The sequence below is a fragment of the Ostrea edulis genome, chromosome 5 (genome assembly GCF_947568905.1).
Source record: "Ostrea edulis chromosome 5, xbOstEdul1.1, whole genome shotgun sequence".
NCBI classification, from domain to species: Eukaryota; Metazoa; Mollusca; class Bivalvia; order Ostreida; family Ostreidae; genus Ostrea; species Ostrea edulis.
In genome coordinates, this window is record NC_079168.1 from 76,334,286 (window position 1) to 76,357,806 (window position 23,521).

The following is a 23,521-nucleotide window of genomic DNA, read 5'->3' on the forward strand; positions in this document are numbered from 1 at the left end:
GTATACAGGTAACAAAAAACCAAGACAATAAATTGATGAAATATGCGAGCTAGACTAGATTTCGCCTCTCGGTAACTTGACAATGTTACCCCCAACCACCTCTTTAACCTTTCCCGCCATTTGTTTACTAGAAGTATTTTACTTGGTTAAAAAATAGGGTTACATCATTTCAATGACAATGCAACAGGGAGAAGTCATTATGATCACCGGGGGGAAAATCTAAAGAGATATCTCTTTTTGAAAATTTAAAGAGATATCTCTCTAACTTAAAGAGATATCTCTTTTTACATCGGTAGAGAGATATCTATTTCTCTCTGAGAGATATCTCTTTCTCTCTGAGAGATATCTCTTTCTCTCTGAGAGATATCTCTCAAAGAGAAAGATATATCTCCCAAGCGTAAAGAGATATCTCATTTGTTTAAAGAGATATATCTTTAACCAAAAGAGATATCTCTTTTGGTTAAAGAGATATCTCCCTAGCGTAAAGCGATATCTCTCTAACTTACAGAGATATCTTTTTAACCAATAGAGATATATCTCTGGTTTAAAGAGATATCTTATTTTTCGAATAAATAGTAAAAGGGCTTGCCATACAGGAAGCTTATTCTTCTAATATATTTACCAAACAACGAAACATTTCTTTTAAAACTATAAATGTTATGATGTATGCTTAGCATGCAGACAGCTGTGGGTGTTTGGGTCAAGTACTTATCCATAAGCAATAGAGGAAATTCGAACCATGAATAAATATTTCTCTCCGACCTTTGTTCTTTTTACTTTTTTTTAAAGTCCAGGAAGCTTAACTACATGTGTCATTACGACAGAAAAATACTTTATCCACGTTTTGAAAATTATCTTATTCTACTGATTCATATTATGGGCAATGTTTTAACATTATAATCATGTCATTATATGCAAACAGGCCTGTAGAAAGTCAGTTTTATAGAAAGCGGGGGTGGGGTGGGTGGGGGTGGAACCAGGTCGAATACACCTCAAATAGTTCACTTTAATTGAAATGGAATCGAAGGTTATATGAATAAAATTAACTGATGACACCCCGTAGCAATGGATTCTGATTTTAGATTAATCTATAGGTTTACCCGCATACCATCTTCTTCCCAGCTTGAATGATCATATTCTTATAATTTATTTTGCATGAAGATAACTGTACACGTTTGAGTTAACAATGACACAGGCGCATGGGTTCACCCCCCCCCCCCCCCCCCTCCTCGCCAACATCACCCGAATAGCCTACTTGAGTTGCTTTAATTATTTTTGTTCAAAATTTCTCTGATGCATGTCACAATGTCTTGCCTTCCCCAAAAGGCCAAAATAATTCAAAATAAGCCTTTTTATTGAATACCCTTAATACCCAGTGATGGTATAAATTTATTAAAAGGGCTTATTTTGGACTTTTTGGGTATGCAACACATTGTTGATATTCATGAAAGAGATGTTCAACAAGCATACTTATAACTCAACTTATGTAGCTTATTCGTCCGGGGGGGGGGGGGGGGGGGGAGGGGGGGGGGCACCTGTGAACTACATGTATGAGGGGAAAATTATAATGTAATAACCGGTATTTCAAAAAGGGGGAGGGGATGGGAAAACTAACTGGGAACAAACCACCCATTTTAGTGTTTGATAAAATATCCACAGGCACCGGAAGTATCGACACTACTACCAACACCCATCCCCTTTATTCTTATTTTTTTTAGGCGATAATTTCTCTGAAATGTGTGGATTCCTTGTCTATCAGATCCCAATTTCGATTTATATAATCGTTTCACGCTTTTTGTAAGCTTTAGAGATTGGCCTAGCCTTCTACTGGTATAACAAATTGTATTCTATTATACCGGTAGAAGGCCAATCTCTATTTAAAGCTTACAAAATGCGTGAAACGATTATATATAAATCGAAATAGGGATGGGATCGACAAGGAATCCACACATTTCGGAGAATTTATCGCCGCAGAAAAAAAAAATCAGAAGGCGGGGGGTGTTGGTAGTATTGTCCATACTTCAGATGCCTGTACAAATATCTTCCTCACCCGTTTATTTTTTATATCCGTCTGGGTGTAAATAAAAGAGGAAATTCGAACCATGAATAATTATTTCTCTCCCATCTATGTTGTCTCTTTTTATATTTTATGTTTATATATTTTTTATGTTTCAGGAAGCTTAACTACGTGCGTCATTAGTCATTACCACAGAACACTAATTTATACTACGTGCGTCATTAGTCATTACCACAGAACACTAATTTATCCACGTTTAAAAAAAAAATAGCTGGTCCCATTGCTTCATGTTCTATGTATAATCTCAGGAACCGGTAATTTTGTCCGTGATAGTAATAATAGGGTTCTATACTATATCATTTCCTAATAAGTATTAGGGGGTGATATAGTATAGACCCCTACTATTATTATATTACAGACAAAATACAGGCTGATATAATATGAATCAGTGCATAAGATAATTTTTAAAACGTGGATAGATTAGTATTCTGTCGTTATCACGCACGTGGTTAAGCTTCCCGGAGCCTAAAAAATGTAAAAAGATACAACATAAATCCGAGATAAATATATATTCATGGTTCGAATTTCCTCCATTGTTTATATATAGATATCTGAAAAAATCAAACTAGAATCAATTGTTGGAGGGGTATCATCGGTTAATATGCTTCATATACGATTTCACTTTAAAGTATATCATGATGTGTATTCGTCATTATTTGACCTGGTTATCACATACAGTGCAGAATTAATATGTGGAAGCTGGAACAAGTCTTCTGTCTGCCTCCTTTCCCGCTTTTTACGGGCCTGTCTGCATGCTAAGCATGCATCATAACATTTATAGTTTTAATAGAAATGTTTCGTTGTTTGGTAAACATATTAGAAGAATAAGCTTCCTGTCATATTTTAAGTTTACATGCATGTACCCTCTAACCTTCAATCTATTGTGACCTACATTTTGATTGGTTAATTTGGATTTTGAATTTCGAAATTCGAATCTCGTATTTTGAATTTCAAATCTCGTATTTTGAATTTGAAATCTCGAATAAGCCTTCTGGGCTTTCGTAGTAAGGAGTTATTTGTAGTCGAAGCTATATATTGATCGATCAAAAAAACACAACCCTGTGTATAGCCTGCTGTTGACTTGCGTATTAAGTTAAAATCTGAAGACTAGATGCATTATCGTTAGTCTTGTGTTTAAAACACATTGGTACCTTTCGAAAAGATTTATCGATGATGTCACAGATAGATATGTAAGATATTGCAAGAGTGCCGTACTATGGCACCTAAAGCATGCGGATTAACTTCAAAAACACTAACGTAGTGTTTTCATATTGCAGAAGCAAGTCATTCGTTGATCATTAATAAAGCACTTCCTCAGCTTCACGCAGACGATGTTGTTGATCAACTATTCTTCGTAAAAATTTTAATATGCCTAGGTAATAAAGACAGTTATTTTGATCTGGTTCTTTGTAGCATACAGTGGATTCATTGGATTTCATTGAGACTCAATTTTCGTGGATTTCGTGGATAAGCGTATTCCATAAATTTCAAACCAAAACGAAACGTACAATTGTTTAATTACAGAAACCATATCCACGAAATCATCGCAACGAAACAATACAATTTCCACAATCCGCAAAGCTTGGCTCACACGAATTCAAATTATTCCACATTGGTTTGTATAATATTTTTGTAGCCGTTGTTTATTCTCAGGGGACAGTATTGATAATAGTGGCAGATCAAAAGTATTGATTATTCAATGTCAACTTTTACTATTCCCTTGATAAATGACTGTCTTCAACATTTAAAAATTCAAACATACGTTTTGCTGCTTCGAACTGCGCCTGGGCGAACCACAGACATGTAATACATGTACATTCGATAGAAGTCTCTATGAACTGCTGAAAGAAGAGAAAAGGGGTTTATCTTTTTAAAGTTAAAAACAAACAAATGAAAGGTGAAGATAACGAACAGTGATCAATCTCATAACTCCTATAAGGAATACAAAATATATAGTTGGGCAAACACGAACCCCTGAACACACCAGAGGTGGGATCAGTTGCCTAGGAGGAGTAAGCATCCCCTGTCGACCGGTTACACCCACCGTGGGCCCTATGTCCTGATCAGGTAAACGGAGTTATAAAACTAATCACCGAAATATTCACCGTTACTATTAGAAAGAATCACAAACCTGCATCATGGTTTAGATAATTGCAATAATCTCGACACTATGGATGACAAGGAAGATACTACACTTATTGATTAGAGTAAACAGATATCGATAATAAGGAAGGGGATGCACAATGTATAAACATATTGATTCTAGATAAAATTCCTCAAATTTTATTGAAAACAAAATAGTACAAATTAATGATTCATAATTATATTTTTGACAGTAATAAATACATCAGTTGTGAAAGACCATGCATTGCATATTTTGTTGAAGGGATTTTATATTAATGAGATGAATGACACGTGTTACAACAAATAAATCGAAAATATATGTCATAATAAGGACTTCCTATTTGAATTGAATTTTACGCGCTAAACACGAGAAGTGTTGCTTTTCACTGGGTCAAAAAGTATTATCATGATGTACTAAGGAAACTGAAAGTTGCAGCTATTTTCACACCTTTTCATACATTTTGATAATGCCACTCGTTTTCTACATATTGGTTTACGTCCCATTCAAGAATGTTTTTAAAAATCGTACAGAGACGTTTAACGGCTATCATAAAATGACATTTACAACAAGGTATCTTATTGAGTCTTAAATGCGTACTCTATAGTACATGTTCCACACTTCGAACAAAAGATTTTTGCCCCTACCAAATTTCTTAGTACACCTCTACTCCAAGTTTAATGGTTGGTTAACCCTACCATTGTATTCACAATTATCAAACCAATAGTTATCTATGATATGGAGACATGCCCTCTTGTTTTGGGGTTTCGTTCATTAGCGACACACCCAGGAGTCTAACTCGTCATTTGAAATAAATTGAAGAGTTTTATATTGCTTTATCAGCATGTTTCTATTGGTCGCTCAGGTCATTCAAACAGATCATAATAAAAAACCCAGACATTATACATAGTCTTGAAACATGAATGAAAATAGTTTGAATGTGTAAAAAAGATCATAATTTTGTTTGAAAACTACTCACCGTAAACCATCATCTGACCGTGGAATACAGGTAAACTTCCCTAGGCGGTACTATTTATCATTACTAGCCAATACAAAATCACACCAATCAAGATAAATTCTGATGATTTTGATAAATACAGAAGGATTATTATACCCGTGAAAAGTTTACCAACGTATATTCATCTATTAACTTTAGTTTAATCAAGATTATTTGATTTGATATCAAATAGTCAACTATTAATTTAGTACAGGTTTCTACCCGGGCTGTCACCCTGGGATCTTTTAACAATTATACTACAATGGTATTACCTTACGAATACGTTAGGGTACGACTATACTACGACACGAGTTAATTCACAACAAACAGTCCCTGGATGTCGCTCTCTTTTTCAAAATCCACCGAACAAGAAGGACGTTTTTTCCCCAACCCACCCACCCATTATATTATTAGGGCATAATTCTACTATCTGCTTTGCTGCTTTCTTTCTTTTTTTACATTGCAGAATACCACGTGACGCGTGCCCATCCTAGCCGAGAAGAATGGAACGCAAGCCATACCATGCAAACGCGTATTATGAATGTCATAGCTACCTGTCAGTGCCTCAAACAAGTTCTTGTCAAAACCATTTTTGTAGGGGATATACATTATTAATTTTTTTTGCTTCTATGGGATAAATTAATTGTCACAGCTAACCCCCAAAACAAAGTATACTTTATTGTCATAATTCAGGGTTTGGGGGCGGGGACTGGGGGATACTGTAGTGTAGGCTGGGATCAAGTGGCCCCATAACCTGGCGGTCTCCCCACCCTGCATATAAGGCAGGGAGCGTGGCTCAAATTAACAAATGTGTAGTTGTGCAAATATGGTAACAATCGTGGGTCATGGCCTGCCAAAGCTGGTCCCACCTCGACCTCGTTCAAGCGGATGGAGGCCACAGTCTGGTAAATGTAAAACCAGGTGGCGCTGGAGACAGGGAGAAGGGCGGTCCCACTTACACTGGTCCAGAACGCGGTAATCGTTCGGATCAGGCACTTGTGCTTACACTCAACCTCCTTTGTGCCCATACTGTCTTGGTACAATTGTATGTATCCCCCTGTCCCCCACAAAAATTGCGGCCTTTTCTTCCACTTACAAGCCTTGTTCCATTCCATATGTTGTATCGTGTAAATTGTGCTGTTGTACCTTTTGAAGCATCAATAAAGTCATGTTCATATTCACAGGTGTTATCATTTCAAGGCAATGCTGATGCATTAAACAGGCTTGGATCAGACTGGTCCATCGGACCACAATTAGGTTCAAATATCAAGAAAGCGGGCATGTGTTGCGGAATGTCTAGCTCAATGGATCTAATAATTAATGGCGGACAATGCCTGTGATATGACAACATCTTAAGCCAATATATTCATTGTGAAATCTAGATTACAATTTGCTGATTCATATGTCCTTGACCTCCAGACTGGTTTTGTTTCAAATATATCACTGAAGTGGGCCAACTATCGAATCTCAATCTTTCGTAACCTTTGCCAACTCAATCCATCACACCAACGTTTCCATCGTCAACTTCCCATATTTATGTTGTAATATTCCATTATCACCTTGCACATGGTGATACGAAAGAGTTTGTTCTACGTATAGTCAGTTTTTAAAATGAAGCAGCCTACTGACAAACACGTTGATGGTGCAGGCGTTTAAGTAATCATTTCGCAAATTCTATGGTCGTTATAACAATCTAGTTTGTCAATACAACTTATCATTTGGTCAAATGCTGTCCGACATTTTTAATACCGATAGTTAGGCCGTTCTTGGCACACTTATTTTGACTGCGGATAACTCCGTTTACCTGATCAAGATATAAGGCTCACGGCGGGTGTGACCGGTCGACAGGGGATGCTTATTCCTCCTAGGCACCTGATCCTACCTCTGGTACATGTATATGCAGGTGTCCGTGTTTGCCCAACTCTCTACTTTGCATTGCTTATATAGGAGTTATGAGATTGATCACTGTTCGTTATATTCGCTTTTCACCATAACATTCACGGGGGTGAGAATGCGTGATTTCCAGAATCCATCCTTCGCACGGTTGTGTTAAGGCAAGTCATACTCCATTTATGCACGTAAATCGCACAAACTTTAGAATACGTCATACGCAGAGGGAGGGTACATGTACATGAAACATTTGGTTCATAACACCATGACAATATGCCCTTCCATATGAGGTTATTAGATGACTGTCACGAATGCACCTTAATAGAAAATGCAAAAGTAATACAGTACCCCAGGCCAGGATTTAAACATTGCTCTAACTGGTGATCATGTAAAATATCCGTAGCTTATCAAACGTGCTACTGGAATCCTACCGCTTTAAGAAATAATTATTATTAAACATCTAAACACGAAACCATCAATGCTTGATAATTACACTGATGTTTTAAAGCTTTCTTTGAAAGGTTTCAAAATAGACGATATTAGCAGCATTTGTCGTGTACGCTTAGTTATGACATTTTACACGGTGTATAATAAGCTTTAGAAGTTTGCGGTGTATAGTGTGTTACATTTGCAGTTTTATTTCAGTATGTGACAGAGGAGAATCGGATCGACATGCTAAATCAAATGTTTGGTCTCTTTCCGTTAAACAAAATTGTCAATGAATGAAATCAACATACCCCCATAATATCAATAAATGCTCAGTGTTTCACATATATATTCCATATATCCCATGGTATATGTTTTGCCCCTTTGCCGAAAAATGGCTGAAATATTGTCATAAAAGTCGTACAACTGTAATCAATTAAAAACTCCACATTTACTCGTTATTTACATGACACTCCTAAGGCTCGGACTCCGGGTCTTTGAAATGACGTCATATCTATAACATGATGTAATCCGAACCAAAAACAATATATTCGTTCCAAAATGCAGAGGGATATTGCGTCCTTACCCCATGCGCCTTTGTTTACAATTAAACAAAATGTGTATTGGAGACTTTGAAAATACCTTTCTTAATTGTCTAGAATGCACCAGCTTTCGGGGGATTCGCCCTCTGGGCCACCACCATGGCTTTGCCCTGGACCCATTGGGGGCCTTAGAGCGGCCTCCAAACCCCCTGCCCTTTCTGCTTCCATATTTATCTTCCCCAAGCTACGCCGCTGAGCGCCGAGCATAGGGCTAAATTTTGTAGCCCTTCTCCGGCATTGGTGACGAGAGGGACGTTAAACAATATACAATCAATCAATCAATCAATCGATGTATAGTTATGACGTCACCAGTTTACTTTCGTATGGATCAGACACAAATTACGCGACATCAGTATAACATCTCGTATTTCTTTGGACCGTATTAGCTGCATGGTTTCAAACTTATCATTGTGTCAAATGCTGTCTGACGTGTTTCATACCGATTATTAGGCCGTTCTTGGCACACTGATTTTGACTACGGATAACTCCGTTTACCTGATCAAGATATAGAGCTCACGGCGTGTGTGACCGGTAGACAGGGGATGGTTTCTCCCCCTAGGCACATGCAATTTGAGGAATTAATGACTACAGTAGAAACATACTACAGTAAATCGGACAAATCTGTCTATGCAATAAATACATCATTCACTGGCGATCTGAGCCTTCTCTTCAGATTAATTTTGGGAAATAATACTTTTAAATTTAATTCAAAAGTTTATAAACAGATATTTGGATGTGTTATAAGGGTCTAAATGCTCCCCATCTGTATGCGATATCCGACTACATCAGATAACAAGTAAATTACAAACAAATTTCCAGGTAAACATCTCATAACGTACCACGTGCGTTATCATGTCAATGACTTTATTCTATTATGTTTCATGGTGAAGGAAAAGAAATCCGGTCATGATTTATTCGCTATAGCAAATTCTGCTCGTCCACTGCTTAAATACACATGTGAAATATCTGTGAATAAAATGCATTTCTTGGGCAGTACGGTGTATAAAGGAAAGTGATTTGAGGCAACTCGCATACTAGATTTGAAAACGTACATCAAACCTACAAATTGGAACGAAAAGGTGCACATAATCCTTCAGTTTATAAGGGATTTATAAAAGGCGAAACTATTTGCCATATTTACTGGTAAATTAGCCGACGAATATACCACTTCATCTTAGAATGTAAATTACTATCCATTTTACGGAAAGAATTTTGGGCTGCTAGATATTGTCATGTTCCAAATACACTGAAATGTAGTCAGCACCCCCGTCTACCAGTCATACCCGCCGTCTTTTAAGGTTATATGATATCCAAGATTTTGAACTCATCAAAGGACGTAGGATTTTGGGGTGTTTACGTGGAATTTTTTAAAATCATTTGATCAAACAACAGTGAAAGGTGAAGATAACGAACAGTGATCAATCTCATAAGTATTACAAAATAAATAGTTGGGGAAACACGGAACCCTGGACACACCATAGGTAGGATGACAATGTAAGTCGACCATTAATTCATGAAATGCAACTATTAAAAGCTTTTGAATTTTTCAAGTATAAAGGACTAAGACCATGTTTAGCTATATCGGCCCTGTGGTGTGTTAAAAAATAAAGCAGAATGAATTGAAAGAAAATTGTGATCATTTGATAATATAATCTTTATACCATCGCGACGTGCCAAGATTTCCCCGCCAAAACGTCAGCTTGTGGAATTCTATACAAGACAAAACCGGTATCGGTCTGGTTTTCTGCAGAAATCTCCACTTTTTTCAAATTTAGTTATATAATTCATATAAAACACGACCTTCGATCCAGAAACTGACTGTAGTCTATCAAAATCTATCAATACAAATAAATTTTGCACGAACGATTTTTTGGATCGAAAGGTGTGCTGTTGATGAATATCAACTTTGAATTAAATCGAGAGCAATCCGGAATTATTTATTTTTGTGAGATTTGTGGGTATTTTATTAATTATGTTGCTTTGAAAAATTAAAACAATATACTTATGTGGAGTCTACATCATTTCCATGCAGAATACACCCCTAAGCTATGTGGTGTTTTTATCACATTCTAAAAGCTATAGAATTTTAATGCGTAAACAAACGAATCTGCTGTCCGAGAAATCGGACCTTCAATGCTATAGAAAGTTTTTATTTAGACGACACCAACAGAATTACTAAGATCAAAATGAAAAGAATTTATAAAACATGCATTGATATAACTAAAACTATTGCCGACATATCGAAAGTATAACGTTAACTAGGGCAAGTAAATGTATGAAGGATTTTTCAACGTGTGACGTCATAGACTTCGTGGCTTACTGGTAGAGAGCCCGTCCTTCAATCGGGAGATCCGGGTTCAATTCCTACCCATGTCACAATTTTTTTTTTTTTAAATCATAATGTTACCTACATTTTTCTTGGCGTTATTGAAAAATTTCTTTCTTTCAAGACACTGAAGATGAAATTATACCTGAATACAAATAAAAATCAATAGGCCTATGCAATCACAGAACACCAAGAAAATATGCAAGGATTACAGATTACATTTTTTAAAATTCATTGAAAAAAAAACCCCAAAATACTTTATTTTCGGACTTGATTTTATTTCAAAGTATGAACCAGCAAAAGATAATGGAAAGGAAAGTTTTTCTAATGCATCTAATGTACAGAAGAAAAGTCAGAAAAAATGTGAATCCATTAGCTATTCGTCATTTCCTGCAGAGTAAGAACTTTCTTGTTGAAACCACCACATGATATATTGTGTAGCAAGTGTAGACATGTGTGTCAGTAAATTCACATCCAACAAAATTGTCACAATCAATCTCGGCCACTTCCTGAGACAAAGTCTCTACAGACAATTTCAATACCTCTCGACAGAACCAGGCCTGGGGTAATGGTAATTAAATGGCAGCCAGTTTCAATGTAATGGGGGTGTAATGGACCATTTTTGCATTACAAGTAATGGTAATGTAATGCATATTGTACTGCACATTATTTTCCATTACATTTACACTACTTCAAATATTTGATGATATTTTGAAGATTTAGAATAATTCATTATATTAGTGATTGACTGAAGCATTTGAAACATTGATGACAATCAAATGCAATGAATAACTTAATAGATATGTTTCCTAACATTGCTGAATATTTTGTGTACTTATGTTAATGTATAATTAAAAATCATAATACAGAAATAATTTTTCTGCCATTTCTTTAATATCTGACAGTATGTTATGTAAATGTGTAATGTAAATTCACTCTCAAGTAATGTAATACATTATATTTCAAAATAGGAGTAATGGTAATGTGAAATTTTCTAGGTAATGTAAGGTGTTACATTGCTATGTAATTGACCTCAAGCCTAGATAGAACACCTTCTCATGCATATATGCAAGTGCCTTGGACCCCAACTTGTCATTTCCTCTTTTGCAAGATTTTCAGCATTTCTTCATAGAGATCATAATTCCAACTGCAAGGTGTCCAAGATGATGAATTCAGACCTGACCAGTGTTTTTGACAATTTGTTAACTTTTGACTCTGCACTTTTCATCAGGACAACCATTCTTGAACTCATTCAAAAAGTACATTATGACATTCATAATTCAACATACAGATTTTCATTTGAATCATCAAATATGAATTCTTCCAATTAATAAACTCCCCCCCCCCAAAAAAAAAACACTTTAAAAACCTCCACAGGTATATTTCAAATGACAGAGAACCATGGTATCAGGATGTCTCTGGAAGTGCCATGGGTTAATAAGGTTTAAACTTCAGAGTCGACATGTTTCTTCCAAGAAATATAGTCTTGTTTGGATCCAGTTTTTCCAGTTTTGATATAACTGCCTGATACTGTACAATGTAGGTGTCAATCTGGTCCCCCTATTGTGGGAATCTGTTTCCACATAACTGCTGTATAATCTGGTACCTTGCTATTAGCAGGCACAACAAGGAAGCTATTCCTGCAGTGATGTCCAACACTTATATGCATGTGTCACTGATGCCACTATCATTGATGAATCTGATGGCAGTGATGATAGCATTATTGAGGAGTAGGAATATGGATTCTTGTCAATCTGATTCATGTCACCCTTGCCATCAATTTTTGCTGGACATATTATATCATCCTGAAATTCAAATTACTCCAGTATTATATCATTATCAAAACTATATCATAAATGAAAGGTGAAGATAACAAACAGTGATCAATCTCATAACTCCTACAAGCAATACAAAATGGAGAGTTGGGCAAACACGGACACCTGTATTATAATATTCATATAAAAGTTGTACTTTCATGCCCTCATGTATTTTCATTGATATAGAATTCAGAAAAATTACATTTATGTATTCGGTGGGAGATTGACATGTCTCCAACTAAACAATAGAGGACAGTTTAGCTACATGTACATTTCTGCATAAATAATTATATACACAAACATTTCATTTGAATTTGATTCCCCATCTAATAATTTTTGTTGTAGCTAATGTTGATATATTATCTTACTTCACAATTATCAGCAAATTCACAAAATATTTTTATCTTTCATACTCTTTCTTGTGGTAGATGTATGGAAAAATTTAATATTCAATAATATAAAGGAGATAAGCTAACAAAAAATTATATGCTTAAATCATGGTAGTACCTATGAAATTCAACATTCTCTGAGTGATTCTATATCTAATCCCAATGCAGGCATGTAAGTTGTAAGTGTAATTGTTGAAATTAAGTTTGACATGTTTACAATTTATCTTGAAATAAGGCATATTTAAGTTAGAAAACCAAACTGTTCTTATGATTTTCCTGGCTTAATGGTGCTTTTAATTAGTATTTAAAAATTATTGAATGTAAAAATCATTTTGACTTTTCTAATCCATGTTTCCGCGTAAGGCCAAAAAAAAAAAAAAAAAAAAAAAAAAAAATATATATATATATATATATATATGTTAATTGGTTTCCACTTTCCCAACCTACCCTAATTAAACATTTCTGTTGACCCTAACACATTTTTTTCTATATTCTCACAGATTTTGCAAATGTCATTACTACAACAAGAATATATTTATTGACTTATGAAGTTATTTATTATGCACTAATACCAGACAGATTCCAAAACACAGAAACAGTTTTTGTTTACAGTAAATTGAAGAAATGTATCGATTCATCATATAACTTTTATTTGATTACTAAATAATCACTAAGTTAAGTTTAAACATAGTAGAATACTAGAATACCAAATCATTCGAAAATTATTGAACCTATAACCCCCCACAGGCCTACATGTAACCCCAGTGACCTATACCATTATGGAAATATACATCTATATACAATTATATGTCTATTTAACCTATACAAATACTTTTTAGACCATACAATGATACATGGAAAGTTCAAAGTGTAAAGTGAGTCAAACATCATGTAAGAAAATTCAGATAGACCCGAGAAGGTCATGCACTCGGAATTGAAAATGGCATGATCGTGAAACAGCTGATTTTTCTGATCAGCTGATATACATACAATTTTAAATCTTAACAATATATAATTATAATAGATAAACAATTAATCTATGTTGACAACAGTTAACAGATTTGTTGTGGGATTTCCAACAGCCCAATGCGTGAATATGAGTTTATGTCAACACACCACAGGCGCACCATACTATTCGTTCCATGCGACTTGTTTATTATTTTTAAGAGCAATTGGTACACCTATTTGGTTATACAGTTTAACGAGTAGAGGTGAAGTATATTCATATTTCTAAAACTTACGTTGAAATGCGATGAGTACATCCTCTGCAACTTCCACGAACAGCGCAAACAGGCTAACGGCGCGGCGTGTGAAAATGGCCGAATGAAGGATTGAAAAATATGGTGTGCCATTCGGGCTATAAGTAAAATAACCTTATTGCGTATTGGGAAAGAAAATTTCTTTTTCAAGATCTTATTATATATTAAACCACTCATTGCATAATTATGTTTTACAATACGTTACCACTTCTAATAATATATAGCGACGTTGTATGACGCAATCTTAAAAAGTAGAGCAAATTATAGGATTTATACTAGTAATGTAAACCTAAAAATAGTGTTCTTTCACCAACTCTACATATAAAAACCAGTACATTATAGGAAAAGAACATGTTAGAGAATATTTCTAACAAAAAATTATTCACTTTGGACGTTAGGCCGAATTTTGATAAACATGGTCTTAGTCCTTTGTAAAACTCGCAAAAATAAATGTGGTTTCATAGGCAATTTTTGTAATAAATATAGGATTTTAAGCAAAATTAAAATATTTACAATAATTTCACAAAATTCATTTACAAATACGTTTTTGGGTATCCTATGTTCTTGAGGACACGTAACACAAACGTAAAAATAAATGCATGAGTTGATATATATTTTGTGACTGAGTTTTGTCATAAGTAAAATTATACAATTTCTTTAAAAAATAACGGGTCGTAAATTTTCTATGATGTCGAAAAATGAAAATATACTACCCCTCCCTATATACCGGTAACTCTACATGAAGTTTTCCCACTGTTTATTGAGAAATTGTAAAAAGGAATTACATTCAATGCCATAAAATATATTCATAATAATAGAAATTTCGATTTGATTTTTATTTGTGAAAAATCCTAACAATTGTCGTTAAAAGAATAAATAAAATACTGTATAGGGGAATAATTTTACGGGTTGTAATTATCGCGGTTTTTTGTTTGTTTTTTGTTTGTTTTTTTTTTGTTTTTTTTACATTTTAGACACATTTTCGGTTTCATAAATTCGCGGATTTTAATCATTATAAGCTTCCTCCCCATTTTAAACACATTGTTTATTAAAGAATAATAAAAATATTCACAGTTTCTTACATTCGCGGGTTTGTCAAGACCACGAATATAGCGAAAATTACCACCGCGATTTATTTTCCCCCATTCAATACTAACAGATCCATGGATTTGTTTTTTAGCAAATAGAAATATTTTGGTATCATAGAATCAAAGTACACAACTAGTAACCTGGACTCATCGACACCCCCAAAGTGATAATTCTACAATATGTTTAATGACACTCTTTGTTCCACTACTGGTGTTGATCCTTTACAGTACCAAACAGCTTCTACGTATTCTTCCATCTAACTCGGTGTGTCTCCTTTGTGTTTGTGTTGATCTGAATCATTCTGGATGCTACAAGTCTGAAACTAAAGTTTGAAATGCTAGAATTAAGACGAAACCGTGCAGGTATTATACAACATATAAAATAAATATCTAACGTCTCTTTAATATACAGTGTTTCTCGTGCACTAACTTTAACACTTTTCTACATTTTAACGCTACTCTCACCTTTGATCGCTAAGATTAATGACAACCGTGGCCTGAGGATGCTGTTGAAGCCTGTGGTTGATGAAATCATTCACATGATCAGGATAGTCTACCCAGAGGCCTAGAGAGTCCCTCCACTGCCAGCACCGACTAGAATCTGTGGAAAAGATTTTAGAACTCATGTTTTGCAGTAGCGGCGGAATCTATTTCTTTGCTTGGTATTGGTTCGATTTTATGAATTTTATTTCCATAATTAGAAACTGTTGCTTGCTTACCTCCAGTGGCATTGTTTTGTATAACATGCAATGTGTTTTGAAATTCATTTGGACTAACGGGTTTTGTAATATCCACAGAACGCCCCACTTCTCCAGTCTGTAAAGCATTGTTTGGACTAAGATTGTTTATAGAATCAGTTTGTAAATCATCGACTTCGATAGGAGAACGGGGTTCCGAACTAGAGTCAATCGCATTTGTCCTAACAGTACTCGCTCCTTGGCCCGTTCGTATGTTTAATTTAGATCTGTAGAAATCTTTGGTTTCAGTTGAATCAACTCTAGCTTCATTATGTAACATGTCATCATTTGAACAAAGATCTGATTTTTCAGTAATACATACTGAAGTTTCCGTATCATCTTTATTTCCATGTCTTTTATTGGGTTTATTGTAGTGTGATCCCTTCGCAGCACAATCACCTGTAAATTGTCAGATATCCATACATATTTGTAGGGAAGTAGATATTTGTCTAAACGAAGGCGCTGTGTTTATGGTGTTTTATTGTGTTAATCATTGAAGGTACATTTCAGATCACGAACCCGTTAAATCAGTTGAAGGAAGACCGTGGAGTGAATCAGACATTCCTGATGTACGCCGTTGTTCTGTTACAGCTTTCTTCACGTCCGGGGAAAATGGGTCGCTGCAACAAATAAGGATAATTCAATTTGAACTCGTGATGCAATCGATCAATATGTAACTTATCTAACAAGTATGTGGTACTACAAATCAATCTACAAGTTTTTTCGACTTATAAACATGAAGTAAATCAAGCAACTGATTATTTTTTTTATATTTATAAAAAGGATTTGAAATCGTGATGCAAATGATCAACATGTAACTTATTTTGACTTATAAAGGTCGTATTACAAATCAATCTACAGGTAATATATTTTGAATCGTAAACGTGATGCAAATCAAACAAGTTGGTAATATATTGTTAAAGTTTCACTCGAGAATTTTTCGCTCATTGAGACGTCACCATTGCCCGTGAAGGGCTCCAAAATTTAAGCCTATGCTCGGCGCTCATGGCATTTAAGCAGAGAAGTATCTTTAACGTGTCTCAACTGCTGTGGCACGGGACCTCGGTTTTTAGTGTCATCCGTAGTACCGGCCCATTTAGTTGTCTCTTACGACAAGCATGGGGTACATTAAGGACCTTTTCACTCGGATCCTCACGGGACGCAATTACATGCAACAGGTGATTTTTTCTAACTTAATGTATTTTAACTTACTTTAAATGCAATACAAATCAATCTACAGGTCAGCCTATTTCAACTTATAAGAATGATGCCAGTTGATTTACATGTAAAGCTATTTCAACTTATAAATGTGATGCAAGTCAATTTACAGGTAAGAGTATGTCAATAGTAAATTAGCTGTAAATCACTCGAAGGTTAGCTATTCAACATTTTAAACGCGATAGAAATAAATATACAAGCGATAACTTGATATACATGTACCAAACTTCAATGTCGTATTTTCCGTCGTATCCGAATCTGTAGTTACCCATTCGTCCACAGGGCCATCGAACCTGAAGTCAGGCGAACAACAATGTTATTTAAAACAAACTTTTTCACTACATATTGGTACTTTTTTTTGCAATTCACATACATTTATAACTTCTAACAAGTTACAAACCATAGACATCATTATAGATAGCGTGTGTTGGAATATGTAATATATGACAACTTTAATAATTAATGTAACCATTGGCAAACTGTTTGATTTATTTGTCGTACGTCACCTTGGAGAATGTTTCACTGAGTAGAGACGTCATCAGATGAAGTACCACAAACTTTGACTTAAGCATGACGCTTACGGCTTCAGTGATTACATGTACATCTCCCACAAATAATTCAAAATGCACATCCGAATGATTATTCAAAAGTCAGGGTTCTTGATCGTTGGATATATATTATAGACAAAACATGTACATGTTGCCCTTAGCCTAGAAAACTAACGTAAACGCTGGCGTTATCAATGAGCTAACATAGACAAAGCATAGAAAACTAACGTAAACGCTGGCGTTATCAATGAGCTAACATAGGCAAAGCATAGAAAACTAACGTAAACGCTGGCGTTATCAATGAACTAACATAGACAAAGCATAGAAAACTAACGTAAACGCTGGCGTTATCAATGAGCTAACATAGGCAAAGCATAGAAAACTAACATAAACGCTGGCGTTATCAATGAGCTAACATAGACAAAGCATAGAAAACTAACGTAAACGCTGGCGTTATCAATGAGCTAACATAGACAAAACATAGAAAACTAACGTAAACGCTGGCGTTATCAATGAGCTAACATAGACAAAGCATAGAAAACTAACATAAACGCTGGCGTTATCAATGAGCTAACATAGACAAAGCATAGAAAACTAACGTAAACGCTGGCGTTATCAATGAGCTAACATAGACAAAGCATAGAAAACTAACGTAAACGCTGGCGTTATCAATGAGCTAAAATAGACAAAACATAGAAAACTAACGTAAACGCTGGCGTTATCCATCACTCGGTAAGCTGTTCCTATAGAACCCTTCCCGCCGTCCTGTTCTTCCCATTTCCAGTCAGGGCCTTATAGAAATAAGAAAGGTTAACATTTTGTTTAACAAGACTTTATAGATTGCAAATGAATTAATTCAAAGAGAAATAACACACAAAAGAACGCACTTACAAATGAAAAGTAGAGGTTATACACAATATAATTTAGATAGTGAAAATTTCCAAATTTGCCTCAGTTATTGAATAAATGAAGTTTTAGTCTAAAGTAGCCTAAAACATTTTAAAAAAGACCTGTCCTACTTGAATCTCGATCTACAAATCAGCAATTAGATTTGAAAAGACAAGAAAATTATCGCTGATATTTATTTTTCCTTTGTGTTGTGAAATCATCCAGTATTACGATCTGTTATTTCTCTTGAATGACGACAGTTGTCGTGAATATGATCTACTCGCCATTTAATTTTTCTAATAAAATACTTGCCCCTCTTTACAAAACACCCAACAGCAACAAAACCATCAATAGAAGTTCTTGGTTCCTCACAAACCACAATATCATATACTTCGTTTATTCCGTAGTTGTAGACATACCGCTCCCCAGTATCCCATTCCACAAGAACAACACCAGCTGTCAACAAAAACAAAACAATATTGGTTCTGCACATTTCTGTATTATCATCTAAGATGGACACAATTTAAGCAAATAACAAAAGTTCATATTTTTAATTACAAAGCATTCTAAAGGTACATCGATATCGCACTAAGAATGTCAACGTTTTGACCTACCTTTAGTTGTGTGTCTTTGACATCCCTTGCATTGTTTGCATATGACTTGATGTACAATGTGACTTTGTATACCTTGTACTGTGTGACTTTGCCTTACGATGCACTTTTACTTGCCTTGTACTGCACGTCTTTCACTTATTCCATGTGTACTGTTGAATTACCTATATCCCCGTGTCCAACTATAGTTCCATTTCCCCTGTTGTCTTGGCTCTGAAATCTCCAGTGGGGGCCACGGCAGACTCTTGTACCAAGACTGGGGACAGTGGAATATTTTTCTTTAAAAACGTCTTCATCCATTTTATTTTGAGTTCTGAGAATTCTTTCTCTATTTTGTATCAACTCGTATATGATATCCTGAAAATTATACATTTCATCAAGCAATATCGATCCTGATGACAGCAAGCTCTATATAGTTTAATCATTGTTCAGGTAAAAGTAAACCACAGAAAGTGCTCCTAATCATATTCTCAATATTGACTGAAAACTATGGAAAGCTAACCGGGTCAAAATCATATCCCTGTAACTCTATTTGTAATTACGCACTGTAGCATTCATTTAATGTTAAATGTAATTTGACAATCGCAGTACTTATCATCAATCTAGTGCGTATCTATATATCATCAAAGAAGTGTAAATGTGACTGTATAAAGAATTAAAGTACAAGAATTTCACACAGTATGAATGAAATAATGGAATTTTGTTGGATTTTGATCTAATAAGATAATGCGACCTTTAAGATATTGCAACCTTAAATGATACTAGTATACAATATATCTTCGTAGTCTTTGATGCTCAGTTGCTTGGAATTCCCTTGGGCTCGTATTGTGCTCCTTTATTAGTTGACTTGTTTTTTTATTTTCACGAAGTAGACCATATTCAAGAGCTTTTACATAAAAAGAGAAAATCTCTTACAGTGGCCTCCAACTCAATATTCAGATATATTACCAAAGTTTTATTTATAAGAATAATTATTTTCATTCATATTTTCGTTTGCCTGAAGCTTCGATATTTTGTTGATCATGGATGCTCACTGCAAACTAGCGGTTGTGCTATGTGAAAAGCGGGTTGCCTTCGGTTTCCCGTATTTATGTAGCAATATTCCGTTATCACTTGCATATGGTGTTTATGTTTCTCAACTGATTCGATACACAATTAAGAACTTGTTCTCCGTATGATCAGTTTTTAGATCGAGACAGGCTACTGAGAAACAAGTTGTGGTCAGTATCTTCTTATGTCTATTTTAACCCTGGACCTTTGACCACGTGACCTCAAAATCAATCTGGGTTATGTTCTCCTGAAGATGTACCAGTGTACGAAGTTTAATATCTGTCAAACAAAGAGTTCTCTAAACATTGAGGGTCAATATATTCCTATGTCCAGTTTGACCCTTGGCCTTTGACCATATGACATCAAAATAGGGGTCACCTACTTGTTGAGTGTACCAAGTTTCATGTCTGTGAAGCAAAGGGTTCTCAAGATATTGAGCGGACAGTGTCTTTTATGTTCAGAGTAGATTGACCCTTGACCTTTGACCATCTTTTGACCTAAAAAACAATAGGGGTCCTCTTCTAATCATAACCAACGCACATAGGAAATATCATTACGATCAAGTGAATGGTTCTCAAGATATCAAGAGGAAAACATGTGGTCTACCGACCGACCGACTGACCGACATACCGACCGAGAGGTGCAAATCAATATGCCCCACTTCTTTGATTGGGTTGGGGGGTCATAAAAAATAGAATACTACAAGGGTATGAATAAAAGAAATACTAAAAAAAACTCTATAAAAAAAGAAATAGAATACTGAAAGGTATTTTACAAAAGAAAAACTAAAAGGCTAAAACAAATACACATATATAGAGTACTAAAATAAAATAAAGTAATACTAAAAGAATATGAAAAAGAAATACTAAAATGGAATGCTAAATGGGTATTGAGAAGAAATACTAAAAGGGTTTTAAAAACTGCTGAAAGGTTACGAAAACAGAAATAATAAAGGGGTCTAAAAATAATATACTAAAAGGGCATAAAGAAGAAACACCGCACGGGTATATAAAAGAAATACTACAAGTGTATATAACAGAAATACTACAAGGGTATAAAAGAAAAAAAATTAATACTAAAAGGGCATAAAAATGAAATACTGAGTGATATTAAAATGAAATGCTAAGTGATATAACGATGGCATGAAAATGGTATAAAAATGGAATACCAAATCGTCCTCATCATATGTCTCATTAGGAATTACGAGATCAGCGACAAATCTCAAGTTTTGTCTTTCAATCATTTTCTCATTTCCTGCCTTTGAAATAAAATCCGCTGCTACCTGTAATAATATGTTTAAGTTTTAACTTTTGATCGCTAATTCTAAAGTTCAGAAACACGTAAAGACTGGATAAACAATGTAATAACATATTGACATATGAATGAAATAGAAAGTTACATGGTGGATAATGTAACGTCCAAAACACTTTGCTTTACGAATCTCCAAAACTTTTCCTCCATTAGACAGCGACGATATTGTCTGCAATAAATCCTGCAATATAAATGGGCGTCACAAGAAAAATAACATGTATCTCAAACATCTATTTCATTAATGTACACAAATCGGACAAACGCATAAAAAATCATCAACAGTTTCATAGCAATGGATTTCATTTACTGTTTCAATTTTGATCGCGTTGTAGTCTCCCTTAGAGGTTTCGAATCCAATTAGCGATGGTATGTAAATAATTCACTATGACAATACATCACTAGGTGTACAGTGTGAAAGGTGAATATAACGAACATTGATCAATTTCATAACTCCTATAAGCAGTACAAATTAGATAGTTGGGCAAACACGGACCCCTGGACATACCAGAGGTAGGATCAGGTGCGTAGGAGGAGTAAGCAACCCCCGTCGACCGGTGACACCCATCGTGAGTCCTATATCACGATCAGGTAAACAGAGGTATCCGTATTCAAAATAATTGTCAAGAACGGTCTAACAAAGGGTATGAAACACGTCAGACAGCATTATGTATTGAAGACAATATGTGAATTTAACTGGTGATTGCATCTTTCCTTATCCTTGATTACAACACTTAGTAAATGTATTTGAAACTCGTAAAGATCAAGGTCACTGAACTCTTCCCTGTCAAGTTACTCTGTTTAGATAACACTAGTAAAATGGAACATATATAATATCAAGTGGTCAGAAAATAGGATAGTGATGATAAATAATGATCGTATATGTTACATCATATTATATTCTCATAAAAGTTGTAAGGACGGCTTTCTCTCACCAAGTTAGATGTAGCAATTACTTAGTTAAAGCTTTTTGGTCCTCAAGTTTGGAGTACTAAACACGTAGATTTACATATTTTCTGTACATGAATGGCAGAATGAATCATTATACATTCATATCTCTTTCGTATTTGACCAGTTACCCCATTATACACACACACACACACACACACACACACACACACACACACACACACACACACACATATATATATATATATATATATATATATATATATATATATATATATATGTATTCAAATTGTTTTGTTTTTAATTTACAAACAGTGGACAACCTACACACAAGAAAAAAAGGAAATAAAAACACGGCCGAATTTTGGTCTGTGGAAGATAAAAAATATATATGTACAATAATAATGACAAGTTTGTTTACATAGCAGTTTACTTCTGACCTCTGTGTTAACAATCAAATAAAACAGATTTATAATGCTTGAAAATGTTTATAAATCATATAAAGTTTTGCATTTGATGGAGCGTTTAATGCAGGTTTGTATCCTCGAATAAACAACGTTTCTTTAGTTTCACACTCCGTTTCCGCAGTATCCCTCAGGAATTTGTAAAAGGGGAAAATGGTAAAGTTCGGAGAGAAATTTTTGGCACAGTTTCGAATGTGTTTACTGACTTGAGTACATTGGTATTTTGGTTCCCTTATTTGTTGACGGTGTACAGTCATCCTGTGTTGTAGGGTGTCGCCTGTCTGGCCGATGTAATTTTCTCCACAACCAGCGCAAGTTATCACATACAAAAGGTTGGAAGAAGTGCATATCACAAACCAAAAGTCGGCTGTGTTTTTATTTCCTTTTTTTTCTTTTCTCATGTATTATTTCATAACGTTGTATCATGACGTCATAATGATCTTTGTTAAAGCATCAATACAATCAGTCAGGTTTGACGTCATAGTTAAATCTATTATGTGTAACTAAGCAATAATGTCATAACTCCTGAAAATTGAAAATGAAACCAGTTGAATTATTTTCGGCATTCTAATTTCTCTTTATTATACTATTACTTGTGGGATGTTTACTTATATTTTGGATATATATATATATATTTATGTATATATATATATATATATATATATATATATATATATATATATATATATATATATATATATATATAAACATACATATATATATATATATATATATATATATATATATATACATAGATAGATAGATAGATATAGATATATTTATTCAATTTGTTTT

At 34.7% G+C, this 23,521-nt stretch overlaps 1 protein-coding gene and 1 long non-coding RNA gene across 4 annotated transcripts in view; both read right to left on the minus strand.

Moving 5' to 3' along the window:
- The window catches only part of LOC130046472 (uncharacterized), a 62,557-nt gene that overhangs the window by 21,616 nt on the left and 17,420 nt on the right, over positions 1 to 23,521 (minus strand). For 2 of the 3 annotated variants that reach the window (XM_056166251.1, XM_056166249.1), the window contains exons 8-17: positions 21,445 to 21,537; positions 21,214 to 21,327; positions 19,160 to 19,352; positions 18,697 to 18,840; positions 18,202 to 18,287; positions 17,171 to 17,241; positions 16,250 to 16,350; positions 15,713 to 16,129; positions 15,459 to 15,594; positions 14,648 to 15,316 (exon numbers count right to left, since the gene is read on the minus strand). The exons of the other annotated variant lie outside the window; for it this stretch is intronic. In XM_056166251.1, the coding sequence (XP_056022226.1) occupies positions 15,235 to 15,316; positions 15,459 to 15,594; positions 15,713 to 16,129; positions 16,250 to 16,350; positions 17,171 to 17,241; positions 18,202 to 18,287; positions 18,697 to 18,840; positions 19,160 to 19,352; positions 21,214 to 21,327; positions 21,445 to 21,537 (1,437 nt within the window). In that variant the 3' untranslated portion in view covers positions 14,648 to 15,234. Of the gene's footprint in view, positions 1 to 14,647; positions 15,317 to 15,458; positions 15,595 to 15,712; positions 16,130 to 16,249; positions 16,351 to 17,170; positions 17,242 to 18,201; positions 18,288 to 18,696; positions 18,841 to 19,159; positions 19,353 to 21,213; positions 21,328 to 21,444; positions 21,538 to 23,521 lie in introns of those variants that run through there. 3 annotated transcript variants of the gene reach the window in all.
- Positions 10,698 to 14,342, minus strand: LOC125657477 (uncharacterized). Its single transcript, XR_007363352.2, has 2 exons — positions 13,888 to 14,342; positions 10,698 to 12,245 (listed from the first exon to the last, which is right to left on the minus strand). It is a non-coding gene; the product is annotated as an uncharacterized LOC125657477 (long non-coding RNA).